Below are 23896 nucleotides of genomic sequence, written 5' to 3'. Positions count from 1 at the left end.
CAACATGCTCTTCAAGGTTACAGGATGTTAGTGCCCAAGAGCTGGGGAGATCTGACTCAGCAATGCTGGGCTGGAAAGCTCTCCTCTGGCAGCCAAATTCTTCTGATCAGCTAATTATCTTTTTAAAAGGGGAGAGGGCAACTCTCTCAGCGATGCCGCAGCTCACCGAGCTTCTTTCCTGGCCTACCTCACATCAGTTCCTTTGCCAAGAAACAGCACTTCAGCTAGCCTGACAGCCCCAAATCAAATCTCGCGTCTTTCCTCTATCAGTCCTAGACTCAAAGTGCTCCCAGTCTGAGGTCTAGACAACCCCACAATCCCTCCCATAGCATAGAAACTGCCTTTCAAAAGGCCTCTTCCCCTATTAAGGCCCCACTGTTCTTCTTTCCCCAACCCGAGAAGGAGAGCTTTGGCTGACCCATTATGACAATAGCATTTAATAGTAAACCAAATATGGAGATGGAATACAAAAGGAAGCTCAAGGCAAGGATTACAAAAACATATATACATACCATACATTAGAGAAGAGAAAGACAACACTGAAGGTGAAAGCAACAGGGGAAGAGAGATCCTGGTATGGCTTGCAGTAGTTAAGGTGAGGGATTGCAATCCAGACTAGTCAAAAGTGAAAAAGAAATTGCAAAAAATAGAAAAGTGCCTATTTTACAGAGGGACAAGCAAACCCGTGGTTGTGACATCAGCTCTCCAAAAGTGCAGGACATGGCGCCGAGTTTGTTCTTTTACATAATGCTCAAAGGAACACAAGTGCTTCAGTTCTTTGCAAGGGAAGATTCAGGTCTCAGAAGAGAGACACACGTGTGGTAAAACGGGCCCAAATGACTGAGCTGACGGAAATACTCGTATTCTTTCCAGTGGTTTTACTCACATGAACGGATCCATTAGCTTCAGCGGGAGGGTTTGTGAGAGTAAGCATTCATCCGCATGAATACGTCTCTAAAAATCTAGCCCTTAACGCTGGATACAGATTTAGTTATGGATTTAAGCTCAGGCCAGAACTAGGAGGTAGAAATTCTGGTAATGAGCTGCTCTGAGATCAAATTTGGCCTTTCGCATTCACGCCTATCACCTGACAGCATGCTGTTGAGTTAAAACGGAAGAGCCACTAGGCAGCTTTTTGCTAAAGACACTCCACCAGCCAAGCCAGGCCCCCCTGTTTGTACTGCTTGTAAACAGAAGATGTCTTATAATGTGCAAGGCTACAGCAAGGAGAAAGGGCAGGTGGGCGTTTTTCAGCTGTCACAATGCTGTCACCACTAGGAACGTCATTTTGCAAAGCTTCTGTGAACATCAATGGTGAGACTGCTACAGATTTCAGTGACAGCCAGCTGGGCTGCTTGTAGCTGGACTTTCCTAATGTTTAACTTCAGTTCTGAGCTGAGGAGCGAAGGGAAAACAGGCTTTGTTTCTAACCGTAAATGTGACCATGTAAACCACAAAGCTCCACGAATGCAGAGTGGGCTGCTCTTTGCTCTAGGCAGGCGTCCTTCCAGTGAGAACCCAGTGGTCTCCTCCCTCCCCACCACTCCCTTCACGATGGACCTTTTGCTAAGATAGTTTGGGGGAAGAAATCTCTAGAGAGCAGAAATTAAAACTAAGGAGGTTATCGCTGGTAATAGGTTTACACTCAGTGTCCAGGGACATTGCTCCAGATTTACAAAGGTGTCACCAGAGCAGAATCTGGCCCATAAAGGAGATAGCGTTTTTCTAATCCTTGAGAAATAAAACGCAAGAGGGCGTGCAGGTCTGGGCCACTTCCGCAGGTGGTACTTTGTGCAGTTGGATGCTCACGTCCAAGTGCCTCTAGCTGCCTGCAAATCAAGAGTCCGCTAACCCCACCTTTATGCTTATGGCCATTATGAAACGGATACAATGCAAGCCAAGAGTGTGGGCAGATCTGCCCCATCCCAACGTTAGAGTGGAAATCATCGCAACATCAGCGACAGCCAGTCTAGATGCTCCAGTGCACAGCTGTGAAGGCTTTCCCTAACACTAGTCAAAGGAAAATCAGGCCAAATACTGCACAAATATGGTTTTGAATGGAAATGCATCAATGTCCCAAAATGCCTTTTCTTGCAGTGTCCCTATCTCTTTGTCAAATGTGTCGTAAGTATGTAGTGATCAGCCAGAATTTCCTAGCTGAATTTAGACGTGGGGAGTGCTGGGTTTCCTTATGCTGGCAGCTACCCCTTCCATGGCAGGTCATCTTCACGTATTTACAATTACCGGCTGAAAATTCCAAGGCTCTTATTTCATCCTCAAAAAAGTCGGTCACAGTGAAGAAGTTACTGGGTGGGATCAATACAGCTATTGGTAAAGTTGAACTTGTTTGCTATTGTACAATCTGGGGCATTTCACTCCAAGCTTTAGCTTTTTTCTTGGCCAGGGACAGCCAGGGGGGTTCAACAGGGCTGCACGGTGTCATTGGCAGGTTAGAGGACTGTCTTGTTTCCTTTTCAGCAGTGGGAGCCCCAGATGCTTCCTGAGCAGCAGATCCAACTGCACCTGCTGAAAACAACACCAGAACCATCATCAGCATAGCAGGGAGTTAAAAGCGCAGCTCTTGCTAACCAACTTTTGTCCTGCTCTTTAAAGCAACGTCATCTAAAGGCCAGGCAAAACCCTGTTGCTTGCAGCACACAATGCCTACAACGCCGTGATGACATAACAGGAACTAGCAGTCCAACCTTCTTGGCAATGACTCGGCTGCCTGGTCTCCAGCACTGGCCAGGATGCTGTGCTCCACTGCCAGAGTGAACAGAAGCTGTTTGTGGATGCCAGCAGCAAAGCTCATGATGAAATCAGTGAAAAACATCTGCTGACTCCTGGTCAAAGCCAAGGGAAGTTCCCTGCCCTTGAGGTCCGCTCAGCTGGCAGATCTCATCTACCTTGACCCTGGAGCAGCCTTGCTTGTGTCCTTTGGAGAGTACACTCTGCCCCTAGCAAAGCCCTAGATACATGGAAGACTTTTCAGAAGTGCCTAAGTGAACCAGGAGCTCAAGTGCCAATGGGAGTCTGGCACCTACATGCTCAGTGCCTGGGGCACATCTACGCTGCATCACATCTCAGGGGTAGGAGAAAGTTACTGGAAGTCATTTGAAAGACAAAAGGCACAACCCGGTTTAATACTTGCTCTGGACATCGTATATAGGTATTCACCTCCACCTCACCTAGGCAAATTACTGGCCCCTATTTAATATGGGGACAACCAGATAGAGGAAGGGTTTAAGACCTTGGCAATCTTCCTGTCTTGTTGGTCAAGTGCTGATAATGCTGGCTGTTACCCTGACAGCAGGACCTGAACAGATGCATGTTAGAGACTTCAACCTGGATCAGAGATGTGTAAAATGTTTAAGAGCTGAGCATCAATATGAAGACATTGGACCACCAGGACAATCCTTGGAGCAAGACAGCATGGAGAAAAGTTTAAATGGCCACAGATGGTTTGAGTTTCAGCCAAGGAGAGAGTTCAAAGCCTGAGAGGCCAGGCACAGCCAGCTTCTGGATTGCCAGCGGAGACTGCAGAGCCTCCATCGGCTCAGACAGCACTAGCACAGAGGCGTGGGAGCATTCCTCAGCCATTCCCAACAGCGTTCAAAGAGGGGACTTCCCACTCGTGAAGTGCAAGACATACTCGAGCTTCCCACCTGCCTCCTTTTTCTGAGCTTTGTAACTACTTTCGCAAGCCTGAGGATCACACTGATACATCACGGAGTCCATCCAAAAACCACTTGCTTGTGTTTTAATTGTGCACGGCTGAGCTGGCAGCTGACACAAACATTGCTGTGGGAGGGCAGTTCCTCAGGCAGCCATCTGCTGCCCCACCAGCCATCCGGGATGGGGGGAGATAGCTCATTCACTCACTGAAGTTTGTGGAGTGCATTTACCCCAATGTACTATCAGCTGCAAATCTGACTTGTCTGTGTGCCATGGGAGCTTTAGGCACAGGACTGCAGGATAGCAAAGACATCAGCTGCACCAACCCAGCAGCAGAGCAGAAAGGCATCATGACTCGCACACCTGTGCGTCAGCATCCCTCCCCTCCTTCCTCCCTGATCTCTTGAAAATGCAATTTACTCCTGGTCTCTAACAGCAGTAAATCACCACTCCCTCTCCTCCACTCCATGCCCTGACACCACAGTTAAGGCTCCTCACATTCCCCACATGCCTTCTCTGGAACAAGCTGGTGAGAAGCATCATGTCCAGGCCTAGACCCAAGGTAATGGCTCAAAATGCTGAGCCCCTGCTCTCTGAAGATCAAGTGTCTCAAGTTGGGCCCCCCCAAAATCACTACCGACTAACAGAGATCTTGACAATTACTTTTTCTCTTTCTCTTGCACACGAGTCTCTTACATACCTGCTGCAGCAGACGTGATCTTCATCTGTGATTTCTTCTCCTGAGGGCACAGGCCGCGGGCTGCGCTCTTCCTCAATAAGTTGTCACTAGCACAGGTCACTTGCTTTAAGACAAAAAAAAAGTCCAATAAGGAGCCCACAAGTGAGGATACAGCTGGAAAGCTCTGCTCCAGATTTCTCTCAATGTCTCCAAGCTGGGCAGCATGGCTCTTTGGGCCCGACTCAGAGAACGTGGCAAGAGTGAAAGAAGCAGGCACAGGTGCTATGCAGGGGATCTACCAAGGGAGATCCTTCTCTTTATACAGTTTCCTTTTGCTGTGGTTAGCAATCACTGCTTGTGCTGCAAGTACCCCCTCCCCATTAAGTCTGCTATACTCTTACGATCACATGGATCACTGAAATACCCTTCCATGGTAACCTGTGTGCAAGTATCTCAAAGCCCTTTACGAATGTTAGTGACTATGTCTCTCAACCCTACTGTTGTTACTATTCCTATTTTGCAGATAGGGAAGAACTGCTCAGAGGTCAAGCAACTTTTCCAGGATCACACAGGGATTCTGGGGACCAGCCGGAAAACTCCCAGTCCTGCCCCATGACCACTGTTCTCTGAAGCAGGTCAGAGAGACAGGGGAAAGCTGTCAAAACGTAGAGCAGGCTTGGGACTGCTTCCAATTACACTGTGTGTTGGGCAAGTCCCTAAAAGAGGTCAGATCCAAGAAGATATAGGATTGGGGTAATACAGAAACTGAGGACCAGTCACACAAACATCTGTTCATTTGCACCAGCGTCAGCCTGCAGGTGTGGAGAACATTGCTGCATGCATTGCTAAAAGCCTGCAGGCCGAGACTATAAAATGCAGCATTTTGCAGAGATGCCCAGCCATGCTGTCACAGCATTTGCAACCACCCTAGTTCACCCGCCACTAGGCACCCAACTGCACTGTACCTCTTCTTGATCCATTTTAGTCAAAGGTCTGTCCTCAACTTTATGTCCTTTGGCAAAAGGATGGCCCTGGAAACCTTTCTGCTTTAGTTTTGCCATAGACACCCAGGCTGGTTCAGAAGAAGTAGTTTCCAAGTGTGGACCAGGGACTTTTTCTACAAAAGAAGCATATTCGCAGCAGAGAATGGATTTAGGTTAGCCAAAAGCTAAAGAGTCTGGTGCTTTAAAACTGTCAGCATCTATCCTGTTCTTTGAGAAGTGGGAAGACAAATCTGCTTTACCTGCTGATTTCGTCCTGGCTCCTTGGCAATAGCTGATGTTAATCCTGTTTTTCTGCTGGAGTCTAAACCTGACCTCAGGCCTACTAAAGTCAATGGCAGAACTCCCATCAACTTAAATGGAAGTAAGATTTAGCTTTCAAAGCTACATGCTTTGAATAAATGTGGTATCTTTCTTACTTAGTCCAGCTAAAAACAGGCTGCCTTTCCATATCCCAAATATTGTGTGTCAGGTAATTAAAAAAAATCACAAATAAAGTGACAACTGGTTATGCTCTAAATTGCAGTAGCCTGAAAATCATGTGTAAAGCACCAGCAAGTTTCAAGAAGCATAGGTGAAAACTCATCTATGTGAAGATTTGCCCCTCCAGCTACTGTGTGGTTGCTACTCTTTCCTGCTCCTACCACATATATGGAAGCTAAGAACTCTGCCAAATAGCCAAACTCAAATTATGAGGCCAAATTGCAGCCCTGATGTAACCCAGATGATGGCAGAGCTGAATGTGGTTCTCTACCTTGGGGTCTAGGCTATCAGAGAGAATTTATACTCCTGTTAATTGTTTAGCATGGCTATTGTTCTCAACAATTTTGGACAAAAATACAGTGCAAATACCTGAAGGTTTGCTGCCATGCTGCTTCTTTGTCACTTCTTCAGGTTTGCTTCTAGGAGGACTTTTTCCTTCTGGGAGATCAGATTTTTTAGCTAATGATTTTGTGCTGCTTGGCAGGCCCTGAGATGGCTTTCCAGTGCCAACCACTTTGTGATCCTCCTTGAGAGAAGCAGGTGCGAGAGCCTGAGTCGTTGATGGAATCAGCTTCGGGGACTCATTATGTGCATCGCTGTGATATTTGAGTAAGGATGATGTTCTTCTCAGTCTGACTCCAAATGGGCTTTCAACATTTTCTGCCCACTCCATGCAGGAGTTCAAACCGCATTCGCTGCCCTTATCAAAGCCTTCTGGGCTGTTCTTGATAGGCTCTTGCATGGCTGCGTCGAAGTAAGCATGTTCTTTTGCCGTTCCTTCGAAGAACTCTGGGCGTATGGGTGATGTTGGGGAGCTTCTAGCGCACGAATCTTCCTTGGAACTGGACCCCCCTGAAAGAGATCTTTGCCAGGCGGGAGCAATGGTGAATCGAACTGGCTTAGTAGCAGCAGATTTGAGTGGAGTCTTCACACTGTCTGAGGATTTGCTTTCTTTCTTTCTTTTCTTTTGAGAAGTGATGTTGCTGGACTGGTTCTCCTTAACATCGCCATTAGAAGGGAAATAACTCTTGAAACCTGCCAGACTTGAGGAGGCAAGGCAGCCGACAGAAGGTTTTTCCAAATTGTCAGATGCACCCGTCTGCTGATTGCCCTGACTAATCTTTGAAACAGGACAAGGCGTTTTGGAAGGTAATTCTTTGCTTGCTTTGCTCTGAGGCAGCATGCAGTCTACATCTGAGATGGACACAGATGAGCTTTTTTCTGTTTCTACGTGGTCTGTGGGTGGTTTAAATTCTATAAATTCACATGTTTCTTTAACGTCTTTTGGTGCCAATGTGTCTTCAAGCATGGAAACAGCCATCTTCTCCCTCTCAGCGGAAGCCTCCAAAATGGCTAAATGAACCTGCGATATACACAGAGCAGGATCTGGGTTGGGCTGGATGAAACTGCTCTCAGTAGTACATGGATGATCTTCAGCTTTACCTCCAAGCATCAGACCCAAATCTTCAGACTCTTTGTCACTTTGATCCATAAGGTTTGTTACAGATCCCTGGATGGCATCTTCCACTGCATTTACAGCTTCCTTTTCCATGCAGTGGCTACCCAAATCTGATGTTAACATGTCCAGAAAGACAGCTGCTTCTGTTGCAGCCTGTAGGGAACCAGAGGGTTCAATTTCTTCTGGATCAGTATTTTGCTGATGTAATTTGAATTCACCAATAGACTCCACAAAGCAGCAAGATCCTGATTCCTCCTCTGCTTTGGTCTCTTCCTCAGCCTTCACTAGAGAAGGCTGAACCTTCAGACAGGATGCAGATACTTTACGGTGATCGTCTGCTTCTGTAAAGCATGAATCTTCTTGCAGCACAGTACAAAATACTTCTGCCATTGGGAGGCAACTCCAGGGGTGATCTGCAACATCAGTAGCCTTTGTTATGGTTGGTAGCTCCTTAGCACTACTCCCCTTTACATTTCTCTCTTCCTGGACTGCTGAACCTGTATTGAGTAGAATAGAAACAACCTCTGTCGTAAGGTTACGGCTCATACAACACCTCTGACTAATTCATTTTGTTCACTTGGGTTACTTTCTAACCATTCCCAAACATTTTCATGCCATTTGTTAGATGCCCAAACACTGTCAAAATGCATTAAAATGGGTGATGCGCTAGTGAAATAGTGTGGTTTCCATTTGAATATGTAGCAGGGCTGGGAACTGGCTGATGCTTGCTCAATTATTGAATTCAGTCCAATTCCCTGAGTTCAAGTATCCAAGCCATAACAAAATCACCATAATAACTAACATAACTAACATAGCAGCAGTCTCAGGACTATACAATCCGCAGTACCAGCAATGGAAAGCGTTTCCTGTTGTTGTGCTGTTTCTGAATTTAATTTCCAGAATTGTCTTTTAACAAAATCTGAGCCTACAGATCTGGTCAAATACTTTGGGACCAGCAGGTCTCCAGGTGCTTTGTAAAGGCAGTAGAAGATGCTGAGCTACCTACCAAATGAGGCCAAAGAGCTGGATTGCATTCACTCATTTTTTACTTTAACGCCAATCCTGTGAGATGCTGAGACTCGTCACTCCCTCTTTCACGTCTGAGAGTCATAAGCACTGAGCCCCACACAGAAAACATTAAGTGCCCTGTGGGTTTGGTCCATGAGCTTGGCTTAATAGCAAAGCATTGATGTTCTGACTATCACTGCAGTCACTCAGTGGGTTTATGGTGCACTGACTGAAGTTGAGGCTTGTAAAAAACTGGGACATTTTGTAAAAGTTTCAGTTGATTTTACTAGTGCATTCAGAATAAGTTATCAAGGAAAATGTACTTGCTTCTTTTAAACACACATTTCACAGCATCTCTCAAGATGGCCTATTCCAGGGGCAGGGTGTGAGGCATTCTTTATGGACCATGGGGAGCATTTTCAAAACTGAAAGGTAAGTCCCTGCCAATGAGAGTTAGGCTCCTCTGTGACCCATGTGCTTTAGTAAAAGTTACTTCTATCCATCTTTTTAGTGCCTTCTGCAAAGCTGATCAACCCATTTAGCATCACCGTCACTTGCTTGTTTAGCACAGCACGTGACACTTTTCTTGCCACCAACTGCTACTTTGCCAATGCCTGACAGTAGGGTAAGAGCTTATGATATTATGAAAATCAAATAAAGTAAAAAAAAAAGAAAAAAAACCAAAAGCAGTCTAGTTGTAATACAGCTTTTAGTTAAACATGGAATCTATAGGCCTGACTCGTAACCTCCACCAAAATTCACTTATGCGATTTAAAAACTCAGCCTTCAGATTAGGCATTACCTTCCCAGTTAGTTTCCTGCTGGTCACTGTCAAGTAATTTTCCCAAACTTTTCTTCTTTTCTCCAGCTTCAGGAGAGCTCGACTCATTTTCCAGTTGCTCTACCTACCATGGTGCAATGAGTTCAGAGTAAAAAATTATGCACAAAGCTTACATTGTCTATAAAAACAAGCACATACACACACATACTGGTGCACACACACGGGGAAAAAAATCCTGTACTGGAACTTAAACCATGCCCTGAATAAATGTTGCCACTGCAATGAAGATCTGAGCAAGACATCCATGCTTCAAAACGCAACGTTTTGGTTTCAGAATAATTGTAGAATTGACATTTTTTGACACAAGATGCTTTCAAGGCATCTCACAGCAGGATGGAGGAGAATACATCAGATGTGTCATGTCAACAGGAGATCAGAGATGGCTATGCTTTCACGGGCTGCAGCATAAAGAGCATCACAGATTCTGTGGGAAACATGTTCCCTTATATCTCAGTCTGCCTGGCAGGGTATTTCTCCCTCTTCCCAAGGGCAAAAAAGCCACAAAAACAAGGGAATCCTTATTCCTCCTAAAAACAACTGTTTCAGAAAAGATTTTCATTTGGAAATGCTCTTGGTGCAGAGAAAAAAATGCTGCGTGGAGCTACTCTGTACCTTTCTGCCATACTACTCCCAGAGAGACCCTTTACATCCTATATGCCCCACAATACACTTTTCAGGGTCTGGAGAACAAGGGTCTTCTCCCAGCAGGAGCCTCCCCACCCAGTTGTGATCCCTTCTGCCATTGCAAATGGAGGAAATCACAAGGCTTCATATATTAGGTTTCAAAACCCCAGTTGCTGCTAGGGCCAAGGCTAGTCCAAGGCTTCTTACAGTAGTGCAACTTTGGGATGCAAAGAGAGTTAGTCGAACTATTTTTTGTAGAAAAGGTTTGTTTAAAAAAAAAAAAATCCAACCGTCTTGTCAAGCAATACAAAAGCTTTTCCAATCCCCACCCCCAAAAACCCAAAACAAAACCCTTTTGCAAAAAATTAAATAAATCTTTCAAAACCTTTTTAATTGAAATAATCAGGACACAAACATTTCCAGTTTTATTCACACAAAACCAAAATCAACTTTTGGGTATAGGAGGTTTGCCCTCTCTTTGCTTTTTTCCATTTGAAAAAAGGAAGAGGAAGGGGAGAAAAACTTGATTTTTTCCCCCATTTTGATTCGAATAAAACACCACAAAAATCCTTTGGAGTTACAGTGGTGAAATTTTCAAGTAAAAATCCTTTGGGCCCAAACTTTTCCATAGGACTGAATTCTCATCTTTTGACCAGCTCTGACTAAGCCAGTCTGTGGGATGCTTTATTCCACTGGTTGTTTTAGTCTCCTCTTGATTATTTGTGTCAATTTGTTTCCACAACTTAATTCTCACCCTAGCACAATCCTCCTGCTCCTGGCTGCACAGGAAGAGTTTCGGCTCAAAACAGGACAGCTGTCTGATCCAGTCTCTGTTAAAGCCCATAGGACAATTCCCACTGGAATCAGTTGCATTTATTCTGGTATTGAACCTGTTCGTGGGATGCACATGACATACACCAGCATCTCCCATGGTGCCCTCATCCGCACAGCAAGACTTACCAGGATTTGCTGGTTCTTACTAGTGAAGACTCTCTGTTTCCGTGGGTTTAGTGCAATCCTGTGCTTGGCTGCGGAAGTATCCAGACAGCCCACGGGACTGGCAGGAGTGCTGAAGTCGACAGGAAGCGTGTTGCTGGCTTGGGAGGCTGGATTGGCAAGGACTGCAGAGGGAGCTTCAGAGGGGATCTGTAAAACACCAATAATTCGCTATGTATTTTGCTTGGCTCTCCTGTACCTGAGAAAGCAGTTCCCATTGCCACCTTCTTCTAGTTCATATGACTGGTTTTGCATGTTTTCACTCCTAAACCAAATGGCATTAAGACATTAGCAGCTGAATTTTTCAGCACTTTAAAGAGATGTCCCATGCCAATGGATTTCTTTGTCACTGATTGTACCTTACACAGAAGTGGGACACAGCTAAGTTTTCCTTTCACACAGTATCAGCTTTTGCCACTCCTCTCCCAGGTCCTATAAATATTAATGAACAATTAGCAATACCTACTTGCACCAGAAGGAGACACTGCTGCAGTTTTTTTAAACAAGGTCCCCTTTGCTTTTTCCTCAGGACAGTAGGAGACAGTGCAACAGCATAAAGGCACAGAAGTATTAGTGCTCACTGCTCCTTACCATCTCAGGTTCAAAGGCAGTCATTTGGTTCTTTCATTTCCCCCCCATGAACTCACACAGCAGTCCTACGTCCCATTGCATCTAGCAGCCCTGGACCATTTTGGAGGTGCAGACATCCCCACAACAATGCTAGCCTTGGGAACCAAATGTCTGCAGCATATAAAAAGATGATTCTCTTATAAACCGAGCAGGCAGACATGTTTGCACTGAAACCCAAAAGCTAGGCAACGTTTGTCTGGTTTTGTTATATTAGTTTGAAACTCAAACTCGGCTGGCTGGCTGGGAGACTGGCAATTTCATAGGCACTTCAAATGAGCTTTGTTTAACATTAAAAAATTGCCGTTTTCTATGGTTCAAGCCACAGTACCATGAAACATGGCAGTTTGTAAAGGGTTTGGCATTCAGATTTGGGGTTTGCTTGAATGGGAAACATAACTCAGAGTCAAGGAAATGTAATCAATGCTGAGTGAATAAAATGTTCCTACAGACTCTTCAGACAAGAATGTGCAGTTTCCCACATCGTGAATAATTATATCGCATAATGCAGCATCAACCTATGAGTCAATGATGTACAGTGCACGTGAGAGTGACAGGATTGGACAAAACAGGATGGCATAGAGCTCCGTTCAAAGAAAAATTCCACCGGACAAATATTTAATGAAATTTAAGGCTTAAGACTTCCAATATAAATACTGACTACCGTGATGAAATACAGTCAAGTTTGCAATTTTTTTTTTTTTAAGAGTCATTATCTTAAGAGCATCCAACGGTACATAAAAGAGTCACTTTAAAAAGGATCTGTTAACAATCCTGGCTTTTACCAAGGACTCATCCAGTTTAATTTAAACCAACAGGCTGCATCTGGTTGCCTGCCTTAAAAACAAAAAATAAACCTTGAACTCTGGTTGCAAGAATGAGTCACCATTTTCAGTTTGATTTATAAACCCAGAATTAGAATGGGAGCTGTGCTACAAAAGGCTTTTTCCCCCAACTATATTCCTAATATCAGTCTCATCGTACGCATCTCCATTTAAGAAAAAGTAACTGCTGCTGTTGATGCTTTTCAGCTCCTAGAATTAAAACAACTTCCCCACTGAATCTGTTACCGTAATTTTAGGTCTCTCTTATTTCATAGTGTGTAAATTCCTCAAGAGAAATAAAAAGAACATCTTTGGGAAAGAAGCAAATTATTACAATACTGCAGGACTAATAAGAAATCTATATGGCTCACTAGAATGAAATAAAAATCGTAATGCTGTTACCCATTTCCCACAGACAAATTCTTCCATCTCACAGGTTTAAAATTATGGCGGTGCTCATTTAGTGTACCAGTGGCCTGATCCTGAAATCAGTGACACACTGTTGTACAAACTCAGCGGCTGCATTTGTATGGGTCCCAATACACGGTTTGACAAGACATGCAACACAGGGGTAGGCATCTCCCAGCACGGGTGCCAGAGCATGGCACACAAAGGCATTTTGCTTGCACATGCGCGTTGGGGCAGACGGCAGGGAAGGGGCCAGGACTGCCCTGCCACAAGGTTCAGGCCTCTTGTGGCTCCCCCACCACCCGCCCCCACATGCCAACATCTTGCAAGTAGAGGCTGCAAGTGTTTTTTAGCACTCTGCTGTAGCTGACCCCAAATGTAACATGTTGCCATATATTTTAGGAAAAAAAACACAGACTCTGCAGTTCTATTGCATCTTGGTTCTGTGCACTTAATAGCTTGTGCTTGTCTTTGTCCAGTAAGACTTACCTTCCTTGCACGGCTAATCAACCCTTCCTTCTTAAGGGCTCCATGGCAATTTACTCTACCTGAGGATCTGTGCCTGGGCCATGCTAAAACTAGGATTTAGCGAACATCCAGTGCTGCATTCCCATCTCAGTGCGGGGAGGGATGCTTTGCTTTCCTAGCAGTGACTAGAAATCGATTTCACTCTCTTTGGGGCAGAGAAGCCAATAAAGTCTCTACCTTAATGATTAGCTTTTAGTTAAAAGGGAGAAGGTTGGGTGGATAGATCCTGAAGGGAAGGCATTCTGCTATGACTGGTATTTGTGTAGAGGAAAACCATTGCAGCTAGGAAAGATTTTTCCTCAGCAGCTTTCATACCAATTAAACTTTCCTCATCCTTACAAATTGGGACTTTGCTTTGCTCTTAATTACTGTGAATTACAGAAGCCAAGGAAGTTAGAGCTCTGTAAAAGCAATTTGGCAAAGGTTTGACACTGGGTAGCGGCTCTGAAAATGGGAAGTGATTTACTTTATGTTTTTGTTATGTTGTTATGTTTTTGAAGTGATAGCCCGTGTTTATCTTCCAGACAACCAGGAAATGTGCATTTATAAATCTGCAGGCCATTGATGGGAGTGTACAAATACACACATGCCCTTTGAGGGCTTCCCAAAGAGGGGACAGCAGGAATGCAGAAAACCATTGCAGGGCTAGACAACCAAGTTACCATCACTTTCAGGAAGGCAAGGGGACTAGTCAAGTCACTGCACTTAGCCCCTCTTATCCCAGGACCAGGATGAGGTGAGAGTTTTCTTAACACATAGCACTTCTGTTAGGTAAAACATAGGGCTATGGATTCAAAATAGCTATTGTGTTCAGGGTGTCTGTTGGAGGAGTGCAGTTCTGATTTAAGACACGTATGATCCGCAACATCATAGTTTTATTTTAAAACGGTTAAGAATGTTACAGCCAAGGTGACGACAGTGTAAGGAAAGACTTTCTTAAATGCAGATAAACGTAGGTGCAGCATTTCCATTAAGCAAGTCAGCTAATGCAGACTTCTTTGGGAGAAGCAACAGATGCTGCATTTGTAAGGAGGGAGAAAGAGGCCAGCCAGCTTCTAAGCAAATGGAGAAGGAAAATCAGGATCCTGTAGTAGGCAACTGTCGATCCTTCTGGATCCTGGTGTATGCGCGAGAGGTTACCAGGACCTTCAACACATATGCCTGGGCAGGAGTACGGAGGACTATAAGCTGGCCAGATCTTCCATCCTTCATTTAGACCATTAAGACAGAATCCAAAGGCCAGACTGAGTCCAGGTGTTCAGTGCCTTAATAGCTGTCGTTATATGCGCAGCTGAGAATCAAACCTCGGTGTCCTGCATGGCAGGTAAGGAGTCTACCACTGAACCACAACAGCAGGAGCCTGTAAGTAGGGGAATATTGTGCAATGGGGAAGAGAAGGTACTTTTCTCTCTTCTTTCCCAGCTCTCAGCCTTCCCTTTTCTGCTCAGAACATCATGAGGCAAAGTGGGATGGAAAGAGCTTAAGGCCAGTAGGGTCAGGGCAATGGGGCCATCTGATTTTATAAGGAACAACCAGCAACTAGATTGTGGAAAGGAGAGTTTGGCTAATAGGTGCAAGGAAAGGATACCTCAAACTACAGCAGGGAAAACTGAACTAACAATTTGATATGTGCAAAGAGACTCGCTGTGCAATGCACATACAGTTGGAGAAGGGTTTTTTCTAGCCCTGTGTGTGACCCATCTGGATAGGCAGCTTCCTGAGACAGCAGCAAGTAGGGGAGTGGGAGACTGCAGTCTGAGGGAGTGGGAGGCAACCTCTCCAGAAAGCTGGAGACAGGACAGGATGGGCTCTCAGCCGCAGGCAGGACAGCAGCACTGAATGGCCCCTCTCATCCTCCAGAGAGTTTGAGAAGAGTGGCCTCGGAGATGCTGCTCTGCATAGCTAGGCCCCCGTGCAGGGCTGTGCACACACATGTGCAATCTGCAGCTCACCCTTTACTCATGGATATCTGAAGGGTTAAACCTCCTCTTCAGTGGGTTTCCCATGTGGAGGACAGCCGTGCTCCCAGCAGTGTCAGCATTTGGTGTGAGCCCATGAACATCCCCTCCCCTTTCCATCCATGAGCCTGGGAAGGACATGCCCATGGGCTGTGACTAGAGAGAGCAGGCCGTCTGCAGCTAGAGAGGGGTTGCCACCTTTGCTATGACCATTCGAGATCAGAGGTCACCAGGATATGATCTGACATCTGCCAGCCATTTGCTTAACTAAAACAGCAAACCTACCTTGAGAGTCTGACAGACACTGGAGACTATGGAAACCTGTTCTCCCCCAGCTGACATGGACAGTCTGGGTGAAAGTCCTCTAGGTTTTCACATAGAGACTGTAACCCCGGCTTCTTCTGGGTCATGACTAGGTTGTGCTGGGCTACAAGTACGACCAGTTTCTCCCTGCTACCGCTGACATCCTGAGGGAGGCTGCAGTTTAGATCAAGCCCTTTTTGTTTAGCTCAAGCCCTTTTCCACTGGGACACCTGGCACTTGCGAGAGGCCGAAAGCTTTATACGCGACCACCCTGATAGACAAGATTCACTAAGCAGCAGCTACTGTTAGACCTTAGAGGTAAGCATAGATATGAGCATGTGCACACATTTCTTTTCAATCAATATAAATATAAATGTGTATGTGTAAATAACTTGTTTTTCAGTATTATATTATCTCTGCTAATTTGACACGTTCACTGTTGTGTTAATGTTACTGTCCATATTGTGTGACTACAGCTGCCAAAGCTACCACCGCAGACAATGCAGAACGCAGCCCCTCTTTCTGCTCATCCGTTACCTGCAAGCCAACTTCAGATATTACTTTGCTTGTTGACCAACACTCTCCTTTACCTGCAATTTTCTGTACACACACATCATTCTCTGGATTGGTTGTGAACAGGGGTGGATCCAACTACACCCCTCCTTCAGACCACATTGTGGGAACAGCAGCTGGGGACTTTTTTTAAGCAGGGAAGAATTCCCTACTCTCAGCACCTCCTCCCTTCCCCTCCACACTAAGCAGCATCTCCTTGCACCCTCGCTGTCCCCAGCTGACCCAAAGGTGGGGGGAGCTCTAGAGCTGCTCCTGCCCCGCTCCGGCTAGGCTGCAGGGGAAGCTGGGCTCAGCCAAGAACAGCAGGCAGTTTCCCCCTCTATACCTGGTTCCCTACGGTGTTCCTCGCTAGCCCCTAAGCAGGCTCGGGGAGAGGGAACCCACCTGTTGTCACCACTGTCCCCGGCTAAGCCTGGCTCCCCACAGAGCAACTTTCCGTAGCCCCAGCAGTGGCTGTGACAGGTGGATCTCCCCTTTTTGTAAGTAAAGAAGATGAAGGGAGGCCGGGAGTAGCGGGGAGGTCCTCCTGAACACATGGGAGAAGGGATGGGGTGCAGCAAAGGGAGGAGGGAGATTTTTTACCTGATTTGGGGACTTCAAAAAAGTCCCCACGTGCGTGGCCTCCCTGCCCCAGTTTGGGATGGGGAGGCTGGAAAAGGGATGCAGCCACCCCTGCAGTGTCAGTCACTGTTCTCATACCTCCCCCTTTTAAAATCCTGGATCCACCCATGCTTTTGAAGTTTGCCTTTGGGCATCTACCCAGACCGGATACAAGAACAGCAATATCAGTACCACACAAACTTTCTCCAACACTTCAGTAGCAGGAAAAGCAACTCTTTACCTGTTCATCTTCACTGTCTGTTCCACCTAAACTCAAAGAGCTATGGCGCTGAACGGGGTTGGAGGACTGTGGGATAAAATAAGGAAAAGGATAAGTCAGGGGAAGCAACACATACAGTTCTCAGGGACTGAATATAAAAGGATAATCATAAGAAAATACAACAGGAAGGACACAGGAGAGGTTAACATGGAAAACTAACCACTGCATAGGGTCTCATTCGTTTGTTCATTCATTTGTCATTGCTGATCCAATGCAAAGGACTGAAGCCTCTTCCATGCAATCAGATGCACTTGGCTGCAATGCACAACAGCTCAGTGCCTAGCTATACATGCCTCAGCCTCCTAACTTTCTGCCACTGTTGAGTATTCAGAACAAGAAGTACCAGCTTTGTTCACTCAAATCAATCATCACTGAAACACCCTGGAACATTTTAATACAGGAAGAAAGTTCTTAATATAAAGAATAAAGGAATAAAGCCCCCACGCCCACACTGAATCACCTGGAGTTTTAGTTTCTTTAGCCATGTTTGCTTCCCTGGAGGGCTCAGCTCAGTTCCCCCATTCTGTATTCCTGTGCCATTTTGTAGTAATCTATTCTAAGACACTTTTACGGCTTCTATTACAGAACTTGCTGAGCGGCTCACTGTCCTTAATGTATTATTATTGTCACCACAACCTTGTGAGATAGGGACTGATGTCTTCCCCCTTTTACAGACAGGGAATGGACACAAAGAGGGTATGGCCACCCAGCACAGTGCAGCGATACCTTCGTTCAGAAGCCACCAGAAATGAAATAGTTGCATTAAGATGGCTCTTCAACCTGTATTCCATCATGTGGACATATCAGAGAAGCTGACTTGTCCATAATCACATGGGACCTCTGGGGTGGAGCTGGGGTTTGAATTCATCAGGTCTCCCGAGTCCCAGATTAGCACCATACACGCTGCCCCATCTTTCTGCTACCTTGGTGACCTTCGGCAAAACAATCAGTACCCAATTCAACAAGAGGGATAAACTTCTAGGAGGAAAATGTTTTAAACCTCATAACATTTTCACTTGAGGAAATAAGGCTTTCATGAACCCAAGAATGATACTACTTCCTCATGCATCAACACGCAAGTCACTCTACCCAAATGTTGCTCCAGCTAAAACTTTATGACAACAGCTGCTTTTCAGCTCGTTCTTTTCTGATGCAGTGTTGCTCCTTGTTTTTCCCCACCCTTGAGACACATGAGTTTCAGGCCATTGCCATAATCCTGACTGGTAAAGGCACTGTAATGCTGTCAAGCTTCAGCTTTCAGTAGATGGCAAAAGGCACGTGGTTCTCTTTTCATTCAAGTGAACCTGCTATCACTATTGGAACTATGTTCTCTCCCAGGGGCAACAGGTTTTTATCTGTCTTGCATCATGAACTTGTTACTTGAATTCCTTAAATCATGTCTTCTCTTTCTTTGTTTGCTTTGCCTTTCATACAGTACCTCGGGCAAGTGAAGCATGCTCCCATCTCCCCTCTGCTCTGCTTTCATTTGGAAGTCTCTGTGCTGACATCCATCACTGCTCAACTGAACAGGAACAGTGGCTTTCTTCACTCACTGCATTCATCAGACACCCTGCGGGATCCTCTTCTAAGATTCTGCTGGACCATTCTGGGACGGTATGTCCATGTTCTGCCTCGTCTTCAAACAGGCCTTTCAAAGATGAAGCTAGTTCTCACCTCCCACAACCATACATGGTAAACTCAGATTAATTAGCTCCTCCCAGGTGAATGTAAATAATGGCAGGAGTTGACAAATGGCTGAGTTTTAAAGGCTATCTGTCTGCTTTCATTACTGTTTAAATCCTTTTTGCTTGGGTCTTCCTTTTAATCCTAACTGACCTCAGAGTCAAAGTCAGGACACTGTTGTCTATAGGACTACTTGATATAAATCTGCCAGCTGTGTTAGTCTTACCTACAAGTATTTTACCTTTCATTCTAGCGAGTGAATTGCAGTGTTACTCAAAGCGCTATTTGTTCTTTGCTGATCCTTGCAGCTTTAAGTAACTCAGTCAGAGATGAGACCAGAACACACTTTTTTCTTCCTTGTTTCTAGGATCTATTACAATATGGTTGGTGATTCCTGAAGACTTTTTGCCCATCTCTGCATGTCCATAAACACAGAAGGCTATTACCAGAACTCGATAGTGAAAGGCATGGTTTTTAAACCTGTAGTCTCTAATATTTTAAGTTGCATCTGGAATATTTTCTAGACAAATAGTATCTTTTCTAGGACTAGGACTACACTGAGTTGGGCCGGGACTGACGTACGGTTACAGAACACATCCCCAGGTATCTCTCACACCAGCTTATCCATAGATGAAGCTAGTTATTATACAATTTTTCTAGTTGCACACAAAAACTAAAGGCAGCAGTGCAGCCTTTATGCATTCAGTGATTATAGAAACCTATACTCTGAGTATTCCTGCCTGAAATTCAGTGATGGGTCTTCCATGAGGTGCAGAAGCAAAGGCATCATAGACCAACAATGCTAGAAGGAACATCAGTTAAATATCATCATTCTGTGCTCCTGCCTTATCCACTTCAGATTTCAAGTGCAGTAGGTTTGATCTTTCTAGACATTTATCTTTTACTCTTCCAATACGAGCTGAACTTCTGCAAACAATTTTATCTTTAACAACCTCTTACATTTATTTGCAAACTGGGCAGTAAATCAATAGGAGTGCTTTTTTGGTTCTGCTTGTTTCCGGTTTTGGAATTAGGTTTAAAAGAAGGAAACCATTCTGTCCATTGCTTCAGAGCTGAGGGTTTTGCAAATAAAAGATGGTAGGGAGGTAAACGTAATAACTGATGACAAAACACTTATATTGACTGCAGATTTAAAGAAAAAAAAAATAACTGTCCAACCAACCTTTACTCTATACAATTCACTTTAAACCTCAAGCCCTTACATGGCATGAAGTACATACCTTGCTTGGCGAACCCGTTAGAACTTCGTGAAGAGTGGAAATTTCTGGAGGGCTTCTAGGTAATCCATCATCTTCTGAAACAGCACCTGGGTCTTCCACTTTCCTGCTGGTTATAACAAGAGGAGGAGATCCAAGTCTGATGTTCTGTTGTAACTGGAGCTGGGGGGCAAAGGGAAGTGAAGAACAAAGTATTTAAATGGCTTTATCTCTTAGGGAGAAATCTTCATTAAGAACAGATCTACCCAGTTATCAGGCAAAAGCTTTTCGAAACCTTCCCAAAAGAGCATCCAGAGAAATTAGTAACTGGCCCAATTTGATTTAGTTACATTCCTCAAGGACTCCTGAGAGCTGACTGCTGTTCGAAAGATTTAAAAACAATTTACTTTTTGCAGATACCTCATCACCCCAGATTAATTTGGTGACCTTAGTCAAATCACTTAATCTCTCTTCCTAACAGATGCCTGTCTTCCTCGGATACTTGATTAGGTAGCGCAGGTAAAGACTGATTTGTGGTAACATTTACCAGGATGCTCGCACAGCCCTCCAGAGGCTGGGGCTTGGTGGCTCCCAAAACCATAATTTATTTGGACAACCGTCCTTTGCAAAACTCTTCTAACCACTGACAACTCTTCACAGACGCTTAGCGAAAGTGTCTGGGCTCTGCCTGTGTGTGAAGAAGCAGGTGATGATCTGAAGGATCCTTCTGGCATGTGTATTTCATACAAAAAGAGAAAATTAAGTTGGTGCCTCCCAAAGAATCACCTTGTTCGCTCTCTTCCAGTACCACTGGCCAAGCCTGAGTATAAAGGGAGGAATCATGTGGACAGGAGTCACATATGTTTATCAGGGAGTATGGGAAAAGTTTTGCAAGAATGCATAAAAAAAGCTGCTCTGGCAGACTGTGATCCTAGAAAAATAAAACAAAGTCTGCAACCCCACAAGCAGCCAGATGTTCCTTCTTAAACAAAAGTCAATCTCAGGAAACACCGGTTCTGAAGCTCATGGCCTGAGCCAGCTATGTCAAGGCTGTAGTACAGACAAGGTCTGAAGACAATTTTTGCCTCTCAACCAGAAGTGGCTCATCTGAGGCTGCCTGGCAGATAGGTGGGCCTGCTTTTATGGTCTTTTGCTTACTAGACCAGAGCTGGAATTTGTAAGCCTCAAATGCCTGATTCTCTGCAGTCCTAGCAGCCATTCATTCCTCTGCATAATGCATTTAGAACAGGGATGCCCAATTCATCTAGCCCTGCATGAGCTAAATCCAATGTGTAGGACCAATCTGTGGCCCTAATCTGGTACACCGCCCCATTATCTGGCCTGCAGGGCTCCCCACAGGTCTGGAAATTTGGTGGCAGGAAAAGTGATGGCAATTAAGGATACAGGAGCTGTGGAAATTAAGGCTGCCACTCTTCTGCATTCCCTCCTTGCTGTGGGAAGCCCTGAGGGCCGCATCCAGCCCATGGAGTCACCTCCGGTTTCAGAATGCTGTCATTTTACCCCGCTTTGCATCTATGGGGATATGCGACTACCCAAGGAGCAGGGCAGAGTCAGGTCCAAGTCCTCTAACCTCAGACAGCTTCCATTTGCCTAGCACAATGTACATGTTCCCTAAACCAACTGGAGAAATAAAAGTAATGCAAATGCTAAACACAGGACACGCTGTTCAAAGAGCATGGACAGCCCACACACTTACACAGGTGTAAAAAAAATGAGTGGACAAATGATATAAGCTCTAACCAGGAGTTATGCCTCCCAGTCAAATTACCCTGAAAGAATCAGAAGTCAAACACTCCCATTGGAAGATACACTGGTTTAGGTGTTGTCTGTCCACTTCCATTCCAGGACAGTCATTTACTAAAGGTAAGCAGACTATTGCTTACTTGAGAGCTACATCCTCCATGCTGCTACCCAGGGACAGCTCCTCATCTGTCAGTGCCTGAGTAACTTCCACTTGTACACAGACCAGTGTAAATTACTCCGGGATAAGTGATCATCTGTCCATGCCCAAAGAACTACATATATGTAGCCAGCAAATGAGATCTGTAACCCACGTGCGCCACCTCCAAGTAAAGAAGTGTGAGTAGATTCTGCAATTGCCCCACTTCTATGAATGTAACTGTTGGAACGCAATGGGAAAAATGTTACAGAAGAGAGAAACTGCAGTCTTCTCTTGCACTGGCAGAACTAGATGATCCACTAGCTAAGACAATATCGGGATCTGCTGATGTGCAGATTTTTGATCCAAACAAGCATTAAGCTAAAGGAAATGTGCTCTCTTTTTGGGTAGAATCTATCCCTGGCAGCGCTCTGCCACGGTGAAGCACAGTGCATGGCAGAAGGAGAGCATTCAAGGGGCTGCAGAGAGCAGAGTCCCATTACACAAAATGGAAAGGTGCTTTTTCCTGAACAAGGCCTGTTATATGAAAACGTACTGCCCTTCCCCTGCTGCTCCCATTGTTTTACAAGCAATATCCTGGACTGAAACTTGGCCTCAGCTGTGTTTCTGTGGAGCCAGAAGTCCTTCTGCGCATCTTCCGTTAGTTACCATGTGATGCAACCTTGTTTTGCAGCAGCGGTTTGCACTGAAGCGTCTCCATGGCCTTGGGACATATTGTCAACAGTTTGTTTCTGTCCCAGGAATAACCTTAAATTTTTATCTCTGTGTTGGAAGTCAGGCAGCTGTCCGAGTGCAATAACCATGACCAAGGGATTGATAAGGAGGTTGTCAAGGAGGGTTCAGCATGTGCCTTGGAAGAAGGAAGTGACCTAGCAGAATGTCTCCTCAGCTGACAGCGATAAGAGAACAAGGATATAAATACAGCTGTCTTTAGCAATGCTCCTACCCATCCATCACCCTGACTGCCCAGAGCAGTCATTGCCACTGGACAATGGAGAAGGCATACTTCAGGACAGAACTGCCGCCAAGAGACTGACACAAATCCATGAAAACAAATGACTTTAGTCCAAAAGGTGAAGCAAGGAAGTACAGAATGGAAAGCCCCTCAGAAGAGGATGTGCTTCAACGGGGGGAAAATCTAGGTGGTAAACAATTTGGGGCAGGAAAAGGGAAGCAGTGTTACCTCGGCAAGGCCATGCATATTGTGGGCACTCCAAAACCAGTTTCAAACTCTGCTGCACACCAGGAGGAAGCGGTTGGGTACAGGATCCAAGCAGAGCCTTTTCAGCCTGGCAGCTGGCATGTAGAGCAGCCCCCAGCCCCACAAACACGAGACACGCACTTACCTGCAAGGTCTTCACTCTTCCGGGGATGTTCTCCTGAGACGATGCATCACCAGCTGCATTTTCTGGTGCTGTTTCAAAAATGAAGACACTGTCATGGGACAGGGCTTTGTTTCCCAGGCTTCCTTTGGATCTGGAAGGCAAGAAAGGTCTGTAAGCAATTCGCAACCACCCCCAGAAAGATCTTAGCCTTCTGCTGTCAGACACATGAATGTGGTTGCCTAGGGAAGACAGCATTTGACTGGGACTTGGGACATCTTGGCTGTGTTCCCAGAGCTGCCACTGACCTACTGCGTGACCTTGGGCAAGTCCCTCTCTCTGCCTCCGTCTCCCCTCCCATCTTTTGTGCGCCTCCTCTGTGTTGATTGTACACTTTGGGGGCAGGCACATCCTCACTAAGTGTTTATATGGCACCAGGCATAACACCCTAGCTTGATCTACACTACCATAACCTACATAATAAATACTGTAAAAACACCTAGACTCCCACCTTGAGCCTTGCCCTGCAGCCAGCCAGGGGTGGCACAAGTAAAATACTTTTATAACCTCCTCTCCCTTCTTACTGCCCTTTTCTACCATTAGTTCCCTCCGCCCCTCAGCATTTGCCAGCACTGTCCAGAGACCTTGATTGAGAAAAATTTCCATCCTTCGTTATTGTTAGAGAAAATCCATCCACGCTGATGCCAGTTACTGAATTCAAAAGCCCTTCCCTTCACTAGCTGCTAGATGCTCTCCTAGCCCACTTCTCCCCACCAGCAAGGCTCCCATGTGTCACTTCCTCATGTAGAGGGATACCAGCCACTTCTCTGGACTGTGGGGAATCCCTGAGGTACAAAACCAGCAAAGCAGCTCCTCACCACCCCCT

At 45.4% G+C, this 23896-nt stretch overlaps 1 protein-coding gene across 2 annotated transcripts in view; it reads right to left on the bottom strand.

The window, feature by feature from the left end:
• Nucleotides 1-421: 421 nt before the first annotated feature.
• Nucleotides 422-23896, bottom strand: part of KIAA1210 (KIAA1210 ortholog) — a 56024-nt gene continuing 32549 nt past the window's right edge. For both annotated transcript variants that reach the window (XM_006277363.4, XM_014607184.3), the window contains exons 4-12: nucleotides 23035-23164; nucleotides 19792-19950; nucleotides 16829-16894; nucleotides 10731-10916; nucleotides 9108-9210; nucleotides 6208-7794; nucleotides 5320-5471; nucleotides 4376-4478; nucleotides 422-2526 (exon numbers count right to left, since the gene is read on the bottom strand). In XM_006277363.4, coding sequence (XP_006277425.2) covers nucleotides 2351-2526; nucleotides 4376-4478; nucleotides 5320-5471; nucleotides 6208-7794; nucleotides 9108-9210; nucleotides 10731-10916; nucleotides 16829-16894; nucleotides 19792-19950; nucleotides 23035-23164 — 2662 coding nt within the window. In that variant the 3' untranslated portion in view covers nucleotides 422-2350. The remainder of the gene's footprint in view (nucleotides 2527-4375; nucleotides 4479-5319; nucleotides 5472-6207; nucleotides 7795-9107; nucleotides 9211-10730; nucleotides 10917-16828; nucleotides 16895-19791; nucleotides 19951-23034; nucleotides 23165-23896) is intronic.

The sequence above is a fragment of the Alligator mississippiensis genome, chromosome 8, assembly GCF_030867095.1.
Source record: "Alligator mississippiensis isolate rAllMis1 chromosome 8, rAllMis1, whole genome shotgun sequence".
NCBI classification, from domain to species: Eukaryota; Metazoa; Chordata; order Crocodylia; family Alligatoridae; genus Alligator; species Alligator mississippiensis.
This window is presented reverse-complemented; position numbering and strand designations above follow the sequence as displayed.